This window comes from Ictidomys tridecemlineatus, chromosome 3, assembly GCF_052094955.1.
Source record: "Ictidomys tridecemlineatus isolate mIctTri1 chromosome 3, mIctTri1.hap1, whole genome shotgun sequence".
NCBI classification, from domain to species: domain Eukaryota; kingdom Metazoa; phylum Chordata; class Mammalia; order Rodentia; family Sciuridae; genus Ictidomys; species Ictidomys tridecemlineatus.
In genome coordinates this window covers 63,443,721-63,458,823 of record NC_135479.1, presented here as the reverse complement: position 1 = coordinate 63,458,823, position 15,103 = coordinate 63,443,721, and the positions used below count along the sequence as shown (strand labels likewise).

At 52.8% G+C, this 15,103-nt stretch overlaps 1 protein-coding gene across 8 annotated transcripts in view; it reads left to right on the top strand.

Annotated features, from left to right (window-relative positions):
- Nt5m (5',3'-nucleotidase, mitochondrial) overlaps positions 1–13,629 on the top strand; it is a 66,323-nt gene extending 52,694 nt beyond the window's left edge. For all 8 annotated transcript variants that reach the window (XM_078043039.1, XM_078043038.1, XM_078043037.1 and 5 more), the window contains 2 exons: positions 11,345–11,459; positions 12,838–13,629. In XM_078043039.1, the coding sequence (XP_077899165.1) occupies positions 11,345–11,459; positions 12,838–12,980 (258 nt within the window). In that variant the 3' untranslated portion in view covers positions 12,981–13,629. The remainder of the gene's footprint in view (positions 1–11,344; positions 11,460–12,837) is intronic.
- The last annotated feature ends 1,474 nt before the right edge of the window (positions 13,630–15,103 follow it).

The following is a 15,103-nucleotide window of genomic DNA, read 5'->3' as shown; positions in this document are numbered from 1 at the left end:
TGTCCCTCCCTCCATCTTCCCCCGCAGACTCAGCCCTTCCCTCTCGGGTTCGCAGTCTGTCTGCCTGCCTCGGAGGGCTGGAGGTGGGGTCCATCTGATACCTTCCTCTCACCCCGTGCCGTGTTCTGTGTCCTGTGAATTCTGTTCCTCAGAAAGAAGCCGACATCCGTCTGTTGCTCTTTTTCCATTGTTGCCACCTTAGAATTTCTGCTCAGGACTCCTAATGTTACTCTTAGTGTGACCTAACCTTCTGGCGAATGTCAGTTCTACTCAGAGCGGATGAGGACTTTCATAAGATGGACCGAATCAGCCCTATCTGAATGGTCTGCCTTTGAAAAATACGTGCACACTCTCCTGGGCCTGGTCTTCCAGCCTGCCCGCGTCCTCCATCCACCGCACTCCCCACCCTCCTTTCCTGGAGCGTCAGCCCACACCAGGCGTCCTCTGCTCCGGGCCCCCCCACATTCCCTACCATATCTAAGACGCGTTCTTTCTCCACCGTGTCGGGTTTCTCAGCCCTTGTTTCCTACAGGACTCTTAGCACCATTTGGAACGGCTTTAGTCCTTGTCTCTGGCTTGTTATTTGTCATCTCCCACCAGCCTGAGATCCACAAGGGCAGTGGCAGTGGCCGTCCAGCTGACTGTTGATCCCAGCCCTCAGTGCAGGGCCAGGCACTCTGGGCACTTGGCCTTTTTGTGTTGGATGAACAGACCCATATTTGTGCAGTGGAGAGCTCTCAGACGCCGTTTCCTCCGGGCCTTCAATTGGCCAGGCACCCTCCTTTCAACATCACTCCTGAGACTCAGAGCAGCTCCCCGTGAAACAGGAATACCTCTCTGACTTGAAGAGATGGAGGCCCAGAGAGGCCCATTTACTGGGCCTCACAATCACACAGCCAGCGGGGCCTGTTCCACATCTGTCCATCTCCCCAGCTGTGCCCTGAGCCACCTTCTCCCGCAGAGACGCGTCCTCCCTGGAGAGGAACCTGTGCACCGTGGGGAGGAACAGGTGTCGGTTCAGACCCCTGAGTCTCAAGCGGCATCACAGCCTTCCTCTGAACCAAAGGAGGATGGATGAGAAGCGTGTTGGTTTATCTCAGAGCATCAAAGGGGAGCCTCAGAAAGCAGGCCTCAGGTGGCAGGGGCCCAAAACCGCAGACAGGCCGCCCAGGACAGGTGCTTCCAGACACTGGAGCACCTGTGGGTACTGGGGAGCAAAAACCAAGAGGGGAGACAGTGGAGTTGGAAGGTCTTGGGAGCATCCTGATTGTCCTATAAGGTTGTCTCTGATGGCAGAGGGGCAGCGTCCCAGAGAAAAGCAGGGGGGTCGGTGCCAGAAGAAGGACTACAGTGATGGCAGATGTATGTCCTGTCCCAAATACCCAAGAGAAAAAGCTCCAAAAACCCTCATCTCACAGTGTCCTTATCTCCCACCACCTGGAGATAGGGACGCTGTTAACATTTTAATATTTTTTTCTAGTTTTACTTTGATGCCTATTAAATATAATTATATATTTTAATAAAACTTAAATCTGTTCTGACCTTACATTCCTTTTCTGCTTAATATTATAATTTTAGCTTTTTCAATGTCATCAAACACTGTTCTTCAGAAACACGATTGTTGGTATCTAAAGAGGCCTTGTAAATAAGTCTTTGTATTATTGTGCCTTTTTTTTTTTTTTTTTGGTGGTGGTGCTGGGGATTGAACCCAGGGCCTTATGCATGCGAGGCAAGCACTCTACCCACTGAGCTATATACCCAGCCCTATTATTGTGCTCTTAAGAGTAAATTCCAAGAAGTAGTGTGAGCGCATCACACAAGGAGGGGCAGGGCTCTGGTGTGTCTTATTCAGCGATTCTGTTCCCACTGCACCAGCAGCAGGCAGAGCCCCCCACTTCCCACCCAGGCGCAGGCTGGACCACACGGGGTCAGTTGGTTAAGAGGAAGTGGGATGATGGACAAAGATAAGAAGGTAGAAAAATGCACAGCACCTTGGAGGAACAGCAGCTAGAGAGACTGGCTAGAGGGACAAGGCGGGTTGGGGCCAGGCCAAGTGCTTTAACTTACCCAGGCTCCAGCCATCCGAGATGAAAATAGCTTCTACCACCTACTTGTCCCCCATGCCCCCAGATGGACCCTTCTCCTTGTGGCTGGCTGTGGCTGAAGGGGATGCGGGTGACTTGATTCCTCTGTGCCATGCCTGGGGCTGGCATTGAAGGGGCCACAGGCTGATTCAGGACATGTGTGCTCAGGACAGATGCAGCCCCTTTTTGGAAGCCCTGGTCTTGGCTCAGACGCCCCGCCAGTCACGGACGGTGGCCTTGTCCACTGCAGCAGGATCGCCTTTAGCATCGTGTGTGTGAATATTTCTCCACCATCGATTTCCTCTGGAGTCATCATCACAGGAACTAACTGCCGTGAGTTCCCTGGGAGTCACAGAGAGGCTACCTTCAGGCCATCAGCAGATAACAGCAGAGGGTGCTGAGGTGGTGGTCTGCACCCGCCTTCCCTGTCACCACCAGTGTCACCTTCAGAGTACCCCGCAGAGCAGGGGCTGTTCTCATCCCTGTTGAGATGAGGAAGCTGAGGCCCGGGACCAAGGTCAGCAGCAGGAAGGCAGTGAGCCGGGTGCAGAGCCAGAGCTCTGCCCCCCTCCATCCCACCGTGTCACCCACTTGAGCTCTGTCCCCCGTGTCACCCACCTTCTTGAGCTCTGTCCCCTGTGTCACCCACCTTGAACTCCACTGAGCTGGAACTGAAGTAGCAAGATTTTTCTGCCCTCCACGGCAAGCTCTTTGTGCATAGCCATGACATTTGATGCCGACTTTTTCTAGCTCAACAAGGGAAGCAATCACACGCCAAATTAAGAGAGGTGCCGGGGTGTGAAGCAGAGCGTGTTCTTGTCATTGGAAGGTCGGTTCCCAGATGAGGTGTCTGCGGAATCTACTCTGGTTTTAAGAACAAACGTTTGGTGGAGTTCTTGCCTCACACATGCGAGGCCCTGGGTTTGAGCCCCAGCACCACAACCAAACAAATAAGTTAAATACTCCACATAATTGGATCTCTTCATTTAACCTCAAATAGAGATTTAGGCCACTTTTTGAACTTAGGGAGATAATGATGGGGCCTGGGGTGTACTCGGTGGGAACATGTTTGATGAGCGTGAAGAGGCCCTGGGTTCCATCCCCAGCACCACTCACAGTGAAAGACAATAAATTACATGACATTTTAAACCACATTGTCCAGCTGCTGCCAGCACGTGGGCCTCTGGTAAGACTCACACTGAAAGGCTCGACACTTTCTCCTGCCGTGCTGTGACTACCACATCGCTTGCATTCCAGAAGCTTCGCCTGGTTGGGTTGCCCCACCCTCCACCCCATAGCCTCACGTGGGAGCTCATGGTGTGTTTTTTAGTCCTCACCAGCTCTCTTGTCCATTTTTTTGCTGATATAACAAAAAGCCTGAGACTGGGTGCTTTATAAAGAAAAGAGGTTTATTTTGGCCTTCCTATTTCTGAAGGCCAGGGGGTCCAAGATCAGGGCGCCAACATCTGCTTGGTATCTGGTGAGGGCCTCATGTGGCTTCAATTCATGGGGGGAAAACAGATACCTATAGAAGAGGCAAAGCATGAGGGGTGGCCTCAGTTTATACAGTCCACTCACAAGGTAACCATTCCAGCCCCATGAGGTCAAGAACTCGCCAAGATGATGCATCACGGGGTTTACGAGACCTCTGCACCCCATGGGCCAAACCCCCCACTAGGAGAGGGGCCCACCTCCAACACCACCGCCCTGAGGAAGTGACCCTCACCACGAGCTTTCCTGGGAACAGACCATAGCCAAGCCACAGCCCTAGTGTCCACGTGACAGGTATGAAAAGATGTTGGTGATGGTCCCGTAACACCGCAGATCTGCTAAAACCCCGAAATGCACACTAACGTGGCTGGATTTTATGGCATGTGACTTAGGTCTCAAAAATGACTTTTCAAGGTGAGATAAAAAGAAACAGCTTTTTTTTTTTTTTTTCTAACATAAAAGACTAAAAGAACTGCAGGGAGAGAGAGACAAATTCTCAATTATTGCCAGAAGTTTTAGTCTCTCCCTACTATTAATAGGTAAAACAAATAGATAAGAAGTGAGAAAGGATCTAGGAGCTTTGAATAGCACCTAGCTGATGTTCTTGGAGTACTCCATGGCAGAACACAGGCTCTCGTAGAGCGACACTGAACCTTTATCAACATGGGCCACATTCTGACACAACGGATATGCTGAATTAGATATGTGGAATTTATGGCATGTGAATGACACATAAAAAATTTTTCAGATGGCTAAAGATTTTAAAACTCACCCTGTTCTTCTGATGGGGTCTTGTAATTTTATCATGGATCGAGGACAAAAGTGTACGATACTTTTATAGGGCCCTAGGTCAAGCCCGCTATCTCGACCTCAGGTCAGCCGCCAGCCCACACTGACGTGGCGCCTGCCCCGAGGTCTGCCTGTCTGAGTGTGGGTTCAGCAAGGGGCAGGTCTGGCTTGGAGATCCCCTGTTTCTGAGCTTTGGGTTTGATCCTGAGCCTGGGAGCCAGGCGGCTCGTGGGGTGTGGGGGAGGAGGGGCGGCAGCTGTCCATCCCTCTGGCCCTCTCTCAGCACCATCCCCTTCGGCATCCCCTCCACCACCCCCACACCCCCACCCGCCCCCGTCTTCAGGATCCCTGAACCCCTGGTTCTGAAGATGGAGGTCCTCCTGGCTGCCCCTGGGCCTAGGAGAGAAGGCCTCCCCAGGGAGCCGTACAGGCAATAGATTCTTCAGCCACAAGTAGTCTTAGATTCTGCTTCTGACGTTCGTTCCTGATTCTGGTTTAGAAATGAAGATGCCGTTTTATACTTGGGTTGGCTTTATGTCCGGCCGGGCTGAGCTGCTTTTATACCCAGTTTTTTTTTAGGAACTAAAATGATTTAGAGCAACAGTGAGAAGCCCTTGTATTTCCAAAGCGGCAGCTAACAGACCTAAAGGAGGACTCCTGTCCCAGTGTCCCCTGTGCTCAGAGCTGACACACCACACTGGGCACCGCCTCAGTCCCCAGCGTTGGGGCTCACTCTGGGTGTGTGTTACAGTTTGGATTTTACGTGGCCTCCAAAGGCTCCTGTGTTGAACGCCTGGTCCCTAGCTGACAGCACTGTGGGGAGGTGGGACCTCCTGAGAGGAAGCTAGGTCACCGGACACAATCTTTCTTTCTTTATTTTTGAAAGAAAGAAAGCCTTTTTTTTTTTTTTTTTTGTATTTTATGTAGAGATGGGGTCTCGCTAAATTGCTGAGGCTGGCTTTGAACTCAGGATCCTCCTGCCTCAGCCTCCAGAGCCTCTAGGATGACAGGTGTGGGCACAGTGTTTCTGGAAGGGAATATTGAGACCTTGGCCCCTTTTCCTTCTTTTCTTTGCTTTGCTTCCTGGCTGCCATGACAGGACACCTTGGCCCCATCCCGTGTCCCCTGCCGTGATGCTCCGCCTCACCAGAGGCCCACAGCATTGGGTCCGAGCAACATGGACGGAAGCCTCTGAAACCAGGAGCCCAAATACATCTTTCCTCCTGTTAAGCTGACTTTCTCAGAGATCTTGTCACAGGGACAGCTGACCCACAGGGCTATGCCTTTTGTGGGGTTGAGAGTGGGGAATGCTGTGCATGTGTGAGAGTAGACGGGTTTGGGAAGTCTCTGTACCTTCTGCCGTGAACCCAAGACCACTCTAAAAAGTAAAACCTAAGGGCTGTGGCTCAGGTAGAGCACTTGCCTAGCACGTGTGAGGCACGAGGTTTGGTCCTCAGCACCACATTAAAAGAAAAAAAAGTAACTAATAGAGTTTTTAAAAGTTGTGGGTTTTTTTTTTTTTTTTTTTTTTAATCTAAGGGCTGGGATGTTGCTCAGTGGTAGACCATGTGCTTACATGCACCAGGCTGGACCCAGCACTAAAACAACCAACCATAATCTGCAAACCTTAGTGAGTCCCTTTGGATTGACATCCTCATTTGTGTTTGGTATCATCAGAGTTGAGTTGTTGGTCATAGTGATAGGTGGGTATGGTATCTCTTTGTTGTCTTAATTTGTATTTCCCTGATGGCTATTTGATGTTGAGCATCCTTTGAAGCAAATAGCTCTCTGTATTTATTCTGTGATGAAGTGTTCAAATCTTTTGTCCAGTTTTTCACCGGGCTGTTGGGCATGGAGTTGCGAGAGCCCTTTATGTATTCTAGAAACAAGTCCTTTATCAGGTGACGTGTCTTGCAAACATTATCTCTTGGCCCTGACTTTTCTTAACAGTGTCTTCTGAAGAACAGAAGTTTTGTGCTTTTATCTTTTATGTTTAGGTTATCATCCATTTTTAACTCATTTTTTACACAGTACAAGATGAAACTAGAGCTAATTTTTTGTTTATTTGTGTGGTACTGAGGATCGAACCTGGGGGTGCTCTGCCACTTAACTTTCTCCCCAGCCCTTTTTACTTTTTGAGACAAGGGTCTTGCTAAGTTGCTGAGGCTGTGCTTGAAGTTGGATCTTCCTGCCTCGGCCTCCTGAGTCCCTGGGATTAGTGGTGTGCACCACCACACTTAGTCAGAGCTCCTGTGTTGGAAAGGTCATTTTGATTGAAATGTCCTGGTACCTTGGGGTCCATTTATGTAGTATTATCTGTATAGATCCTTTAATGGAAATGTCTCTCCTACTTTGAATACTTTAATGTAAAAACTATGTTACTATAGTTTCATAGTAACTCTTGAAATCACTGTGAGTTTTCCAACATTATCCTTCACTTAAAAATTTATTTTGGGAGCTGGGGTTGTGGCTCAGCGGTAGAGCGCTCACCTAGCGTTCAATCCTCAGCACCACATAAAAATAAATAAATAAAATAAAGATATTGTGTCCAGTTACAACCAAAAAATAAATATTTAAAAAATATTTATTTTGGGAGCTGGGGTTGTGGCTCAGTGATAGAGCGCTTGCCTAGCACATGTGAGGCACTGGGTTTGATCCTCATAAAAATTATAAATAAAATAAAGTTATCAAAAATTTTATTTGGGTTCTCAGATTGTAGCTCAGTGGCGGAGTGCTTGCCTAGCATTTGTGAGGCACTGGGTTTGACCCTTAGCACCACATAAAAATAAACAAAAGCATTCTGTCCAATTACAACTACAAAAATTTTTTAAAAACTTATTTTGACTATTTTAGATCCTTTGTATTTCTATATAAATTTTAGAACTGATTTGTCCATTTCTGTAGACAGCCTGGTGGGAATTTGATTACGGTAGCATTGTAGTTACATAGCTTAACAAAACCTTCTGATCCTGAATGAACACACACACAGTGCTTCATTAATTTAGATTTTAATTTCTCTCAGCAATATCTTATAGTTTTCATGGTACTGGTATCACTCATATTTTGTTGATTTTTTCTTTACTTCACATTGGGGATTTTTGGCATAAAGCCTATTTTTATTTTTTGCTTAGAAAATCTTTTTTTAATTGCTTTTATTTTTTAAATACATGACAGAATGCATCACAAATCTTATTACACATATAGAACACAATTTTTCCTTAGAAAAATCTTAGTGTTAAATACATATAACATAAAAGTTACCATCTTTACCAATTTTAAGTGCATAAGTTTAGCCTATTTAATTTTTTATGCTATCATAAATAGCATTTTAAAAAAAATTTTGCAATCTCTAGGTGAATAGAAATATAAGTGATTTTTGTGTATCAGCCTTGTATTCATCCCTGTTGCTAAATTGATAGCCTGGTTATTTCTTTGTAAATTATTGGAGGCTATTGAACTTCAGATGTAATGATAACATTCATTTATTTCTTTCTGTGTACCTGGCATTACTGTAAATAGTCTGCCTAGGTTAGGTTTCCATAATTATAATAAACACCTGAGATAAACCAAATTATTAAAAGAAAGGTTTTGGGGGCTGGGGATGTGGCTCAAGTGGTAATGCGCTCACCTGGCATGCGCGGGGCGCTGGGTTCGATCCTCAGCACCACATAAAAATAAAAAAATAAAGATGTTGTGTCTGCCGAAAACTGAAAAATAAAAAATATTAAAAAAGAAAAAAAAAGAAAAGAAAGGTTTTACCTGGACTCCCAGTTTTGGAGGTTTCCATCCGTGAGTGGCCGGCCTGTGGCTCTGGGCCACATGTCCTGGGGGAAGTATGTGGTGGAACAAACCCTCTTACCTTGTGACCAGGGAGCAACAGAAAGCAAGGAATTAGCCAGGTCCTTTGCAAGGGCCCCCAGTCACCCACAGTCGTGTTCCTGGGCCCCACCTCTCAAGATTTCCAAGTGCCACCTTGAGGACTAAGCCTTTACCCACACGGGCCTTTGGGTGACACTTCAGATATAAACTATAGCAGCGTCCCTCAGAGATTTACTTTGATTCAGTCAGACCCACAGCATCCCCAGGAGACTGTCTTTGGAGGCTCAACAGTTTTCCCGTGGTCCCATGACTCAAGTGTCATTGGAACCTTGGGATGGGTAAGGGCACTTAGGACGGCAGACTTGGAGTAAGGCCAAAAGTTCCTTTCTTGAGCACGAGCTGTGTGCAGGCGTAGTGCTGGGACCTGTTACTGGGCATGGACAGCGCAGCCTTCTGAGGAAGAGACTAGGTGACACAGGGGCAGCTGCGGTCACAGCTGTGATCCTTGAGGCTCAGGAAACCTGAATGCTCTCTTCCAGTCTCAGGGCAGGAGAGCATGGCGTTGAGGGCTCAGACCTGGGGCCGCACTGGGCTCTGCCACTCACGTGACCCTCAGCAAGTCACTAGCCCTCTCTGAGCCTCAGATTTCTTTTTTTTTAATCTGTACAGAATCTGTCCACCACTGTGGTATGTCACTTAAGTCAGCCCTTTATGCAGAGTGGCTCTCTTTTTTTTTTTTTTTTTTTTTTTTGGGAGAGTGGCTCTCTCTACTTGTGGCCTGCAGACGGGCCCTGGCCCAAGAGGAGAGAAGCACAAGACGGAGCTTATATGTGACTGGAAACTTTGATGACAATTTGGACATTCACACTGCATCCAAGCCCATGGCCGTGGCGCAGTGAAAATTAACAAAACAGAATAAAACTGACCGTCTCCGCAGATGGTTGGTGGAAATGGGGCTCTCACCGCATTTGAGTCAGCCTTTTGTTCCTGGGACCAAAGTACCTGGCAAGAACAAGTTAGAGGAAAAAAAGGTCTGTTTTGGCTCATGGTTTCCATGGACCGAGTCCAGCTCCATCCCTTTGGGCCTGAGATGAGGTAGAACATGGGGATGGGAGAGCTTGGCAGAGGAAAGCCTCTCCACCCATGGCATCCAGGAACAGAGAAAGAGGACGTGGGCCAGGGAGGAGAAGGACCTATCCAGGGACTTACCTGCTTCCCTAGCACGGTGCCACCTCCCAGCAGTCCCTCCAGCCATCGGTGGATCATCACATGATCGTCTCACGTCAGATTGGTCATGTACACAGATGTAGGCATGAGGAGAAGGTGCTTCATAGGTGGTGACAAGATGTAGGCAGGAGGGTGGACCGTGGCACTCTCCTGTGTGGGCTCCAGGTTCCCACCTCCTCTACCCCTGCTTCCAGGCCTCCACGTGTCCTCTCCCTGGCCTGGTACCTGGGAGGAGTCCTGGCCAGGACGGCGGCCCCTGGGGTCAGCCCACCCACAGTCCATCTGCCTGTGGCACTGTGACTTAACCCTCTCGGAGCCATCTTGTGAATCTGGTGGCATCCTGTGACTTTGGCCTTGAGGACTTCAGAATTAAAGTACCCTTCCTGTGGGGGCAAGGCTAACCCCAAAATGACCCACTCCTTCCTTTTGTACAATTGTTGATGGGTGCATCTGAGCAAGTGCCCGTCGAGACATGGTACCTCTCCTCAAGGGATCTGCAGTTGGGTGGGGCAGGTGGATATGCATCAGTGATGTAAGCTGCTGAGGCAGGGAAAAGCCCGACTGTGAAGAGATCAAGGCCGTAGTGGGGGGGGGGGCGCACAGGGAGAGAGGCAAAGCTGGCTGCGCGGGGCAGGTGCCCGCTCCCATCTCTGCAGAACCTGCCCTTATCCCTGCAGATCACAGAGTGCCATGGTGGCTGTGGTGGGGGGGTGGGGTCAGTGGCCGCCCCTGGCAAGGCCCTGGATGTGCTGAATTTCTAGGGCTCTGGGAAGGCCTAGCACACTATCCTTCTGGCCAGAGGACAGCCACCCTTGTTTTACTCAAGGGGCTATGGGACATTTGGACTGAGCCCGAATGTCTGCAGCAGGTCGGCAGCTGCCACACTGCATTGTCTCTGCAGCTCGGGGCTCCCTTGGCCCAAGCCACCGGCGCCGTGTAGCTGTTGCAACTTGTAGTATCTGTTCACAGCAGCTCTGGGGGGAGGCGTGCCCTCTCCTGCCCTCCTCTGCTTAGACCTCCCCCTGGCCCAAACCCCTAGTCGTGTGTGAGCTGAGGTGCAGAGATCTAGGAGGATGTCGGCTGTCCAGGTGGCTAGACAGCGTGAAGCAGGGCAGAGCTGGGCTGATGGGCAGAGCTGGGATTGCTCACTCAGGATGTTCCCGGGGAGCCAGGTGGCTGTGCTTGGGTCACGCTGGGTGGTGGGAGGGCACACCCCTGTGGGAAATCGAGGGGTGCCAGGAAAGGGAAAGGCCTGCGCAGAGCCCCCCGTGGCCAGGGTGCGTGTGGCTTGCCAGCCCGAGTCTTTCCCTGCCCCGTGAGTGGGGCAGCCATCACCCCCCAGCACTGTAGCTTTCCCTGTCCTGCATCCCTGCAGACTCCTGCCCCGTCTTCCTCAGCACCCGGACAGCAGCTGCTTCAAGTGCTCACCCTTTGCACTTGGGTGGAGGTCAGGAGCCCCTGTGGCTTCTCCCCCCCCCCTCAGACGGCTTCTCTGCGACCCTTACAGTGTTCTGCCACTTACGGTCTGATTGCACCTGACCTGAACCCCAACCCGCTGGAAGCTCCCCGAGGGCAGAGCTGCCTTTGTCTTTCTCAGGCATGTCGGGGAGGAAGCAGGACCTGTGGGACATAGCACCGGCCAACGTGGCTGTCCTTTGTGGGGGCATGTAGCCCTGGAGGCACCGGGTCTGGGTTTGTCACGGCCCTGCTGCATTCTGACTACAGAGTGGGGACCAGGGACACATGGCCCCCAAGTGCCAGCATCCTGGATCATCTTGTCCCCCCTGCATAGAGCTTCTGAGAGCTGGCCCCTGGCATCAGCCCCTTTTCTTCTTAGTGCTGAGGTCCTAAGCTGTCCCCCCCTTGGGAAGGGCCTGGCTGCCCCAGAGCTGCCTGATGTAATTTTGCTCTCCTCCCTCCCCGTTGGCCTCCAGTATGCCTGGGTCGAGAAGCACTTCGGTCCCGACTTCCTGGAGCAGATCGTGCTGACCAGGGACAAGACTGTGGTCTCCGCTGACATCCTCATAGACGACCGGCCGGACATCACGGGCAAGTGGCCTATGGCAGGGAAGGCGCGGGTGGGCCGGCCTCGGGACTCATGTCTCCCTTCTCCCCAGTGGTCACCCCTCAGCTGCCTCCTCGCCCCTGCCTGCCTATGCTGTCCGCAGGAGCGTGTCAGGTGTCCACTGTGCAGCCCACACTGAGCTGCCTCCTGGGGACTCCTGGGGTTGGGATCCGTCTCCAGGTTTAAGCTTCATTTGCTGGGTGGCCTTGGGGAGTCACGTCGCATCTCCAAAGCCTTGCCTCCTTCCTCATGGAGAGCCAGGACCTGGCTCTGGTTTTCAAACCTTTGTTTTTAGTTAATGCCCCCCTCCCACCCCCAAACACATTTTTTTTTTTTCTCTCAGAAGCAATCTGGACTGAGCCTAAGGTATGGCAGGCAAGCAGAACTTGGTTTCTCTGGCTGAAGGTGTTTTGGAATTGCATTCGTCCCTTTTGCTTATAGATGCCCCCCTCCCCCAAATGAAACAGTAAACCTGACTTTTGAAAGAAGAGGACAAATCACTGGTTCACGTAGCTGACAGGGTGGGGTAGGAGAGCCTGGGGCCCAGCTGAGTCAGCCTCCTGCTCTCCGGGCCCTGCCCTGGCCTGGTCTTGCCAGCATCTGCGGGCAGGGCTCTCTCTTGGTTTTGGTCATCAGTGGTTTAGGGTCGTGGGCTGCTCTTTTGGACACCCCCAATAGGAAGAGACTTTTTCTTTCCTAATGGCTTTTGGAACTGGTTTGGAAACATGTCCATCTCTTCACCAGACCTCTGTGTCCAGAGGTCCACGGGTGCATTCACCCTGACTTCATGGGTGGGCCAGCCCCTCCCAACCATGTGGATTCCCAGGGAAACCCAGGGTCACAATTGCCCATGGGGACTGTGACCTCCAGGAGCCCAGAGGCCACTTGGAGCAGGAGGAGGCCTGTGGGAAGGAGCTGGTGGGGGACATAATCTGAAGGGGCAGATCCACCAGCAGCACCCGTGTGGACAGAAGGATGGAAACTCAGGGGCCAAATGGCCAACAGCTGCGTGGTTGGTGCCTGCCTGTTCCTCCCCCACAGACCAGCGCTGGGTGGCTGGGCACAGAGAGGGCAGGGAAGGCTGGACACCTGGCTCAGCGCAGACCCTGCCCGGCAGGTCAGATGCAGAACACTGTCTCCGTGAAGAGTCAAGCGCTTCACACGTGCTGCACCAGGTGTCTGGCGTGAGGTGCTTGTTGGGTCCTCCTGCCTCCTGTGGCAGGCTCTGGCGCAAGCACCCTTTACAGGAGAGGAAACTGAGTCATCGAGGTGCACTGCCCGCCTGAGGATACTCAGGATCTGGTCCCCGGCTGCCCCTGGGGCCCCGGCCTCTGCACTGAGCTGTTACTTTCTCGCCCACAGGGGCGGAGCCACACCCCACCTGGGAGCACGTTCTCTTCACGTCCTGCCACAACCAGCATCTGCAGCTGCAGCCCCCCCACCGCAGGCTGCTCTCGTGGGCAGACGACTGGAAGGCCATTCTGGACAGCAAGCGGCCCCACTGAGCTGGACTACGCTTCGGGCTCCTCCACGGGGCCCTGATCTCAGGGCTCCCAGCTCGGGGCCAGTGGGACCATGGGGACAGCGCTGTGCTGGGCCCCCCCAGATGTCTGGATCACGATGACCCCCTGCTGCGTGGCCCTTCCCTTCCCGCCCTGCCAAGCCTTAACCTGATCTTGGGGCAGGGCTGGGCGCCCTGGAGCCTGGGACAAGGCAGTGTGGGCTGACTCGGGCACTGGCCCTTAGCTGCCAGGTGAGGAGTCCAAGCCACTCTTCAGAGGCCCTCTGTGCCCTCTTGGTAAGTCCCCTGAGGCGTCAGGGGTACACTGGTTCCAGGGTCGCAGCCCATCAGCAAAGAGTGCCAGGAGCGTGACCGCCAAGGTGCTTCCGGTGGGCATGAGCCCCTCACCACCTCAGCTGTGGCACCCCGCGTCCCACCTGGCCTCTCCAAGTGACCCCACGTGTATTTAGAGAATCCTCAGGGGGTTCCAGGGGCCACCAGGCTCCGTCCTAGGAGACAGCTCTGGCCCTGCCTGTGACCAGCTCCGAAGTGTCTCCCTCCCCTGTCCCCGGGCCCACTCCGCCCAGGAGAGTCAGTAGGCTTGAATGTTTGCGGAACAAACGAGAAATAAATGCTGTTCACATAGGGCCTGAGCCGTGGCCTCCTGTAGCCCCTGCCCACGATCCTCTGGCGTCTGGCCCCCAGGGAGCCCTGCTGTGTGTCGGGGGTCCCACGTGCTGACGAGGGGCAGAGGAGGGGCACGGCTTCCCCCGTGCTGGGCCTCCCTAGGTGACCTCATGGGGTTCAAGGTAGGATGACCCTGATGTGGCAGAGCCGGCAGCCTTGGGGGTGTCCTTGGTCTACCCACCCTGCCCTGGCCCTCCCTCCACACCTGCCCTGTGCCCCCCCGGCCCACACAGTGGGGTACAGGGCTCCCTGCCCCACCCCTCCCAAGGCCAAGCTCCTGCAAGCTCCCAGGAGCTCCTGTTAGAACCTTGGCTTTTGTTCCTCTCGAGCCCCTGGGAAGTGACAACCTTGGGGGCCTTTGTCCTTAAAGAGAACATAGGTTGTCCACACCCCTAATTTGTCCCTCTGGACAAGCCTTTCGGGGCTGCTCTGGGGAGCGAGGCCAGGTGGGAAGGCAGGGCAGGAAAGGCACACCCCGGGCCAGGTGAGCTTGGTGACCTCCCGGCTCTCAGGGTCTCATGGCTTAGGCCCCGTCTCTCCAGCTGAGGGAGCAAGGGCCCCTCTGGGCTTGGCCAGTCACAGCCGTCCATGGTGCCACATGGCAGCTTGCAGACTCTGTCCCTACCTGGGCTTTAGCCCTTGGACTGAGGGAGGGGCTTGGCAGGTCATTCTGACCAGTGATAAGTTGGGGCTATGCCACATGCTCCAGAAGCCACCAGACCTCAGGGCCATGTCCAGAGGAGTCCAGGGCTCAGAGGCCCAGCTCCCCAGCTGTCCTAAGATGCCCTACTGCTGTGACACAAGGTGAGTCACTTTCTTGTGTTTCCTGGCGGCTAGATGTGGCTGTCTTCCTCTCCACCTGCCCATCACCTCTCCACCTGCCCATCACCTCTCCACCTGCCCATCACCTCTCCACGCTGCCCACAGCCAAGTCCTCATTGGGGGTGGGGGGTCCTCCAGCCTGGGCGGCCCGGGACCTTGCAGCCTCCGGCCACAGCACTGAGAGCACCTTCCCCAGGACTTGGCCCTCAGGGCTTTGGTGTGGAGGGGGCTGTCGTGCTCCTACTATGTGCTAAACCCAAGGACACAGCAGTGAATGAGGTGCCGCCAGCCCTGCCCTGAAAACACCGTGACCATAACTTGGGGAGCAAAAAGCGACTTGCCTTCTTTCTGCCATTGACAGAGGAACAAACCTGTGGCTTCCTCAGCCCTGTCGGTGTTTTCCTCCTCCTCCTGCCCAGGGAGCACCCAGGCCCAGGGTGGACTTCACACAGGGAAGCCTGCAGGTCTTGCATCTGGTCTCCAGCAGTCCTTATCCATGTGCTGAGGACATGCAAAGCAGTGTCCACTGACCCTGGGTGAGCGGGAGGAACAGAGGCCCCTCTGTTCACTCATGTTGTAACATACTTAAGAGCAGAGAGGGGCGGCCTGGTCTCCTCT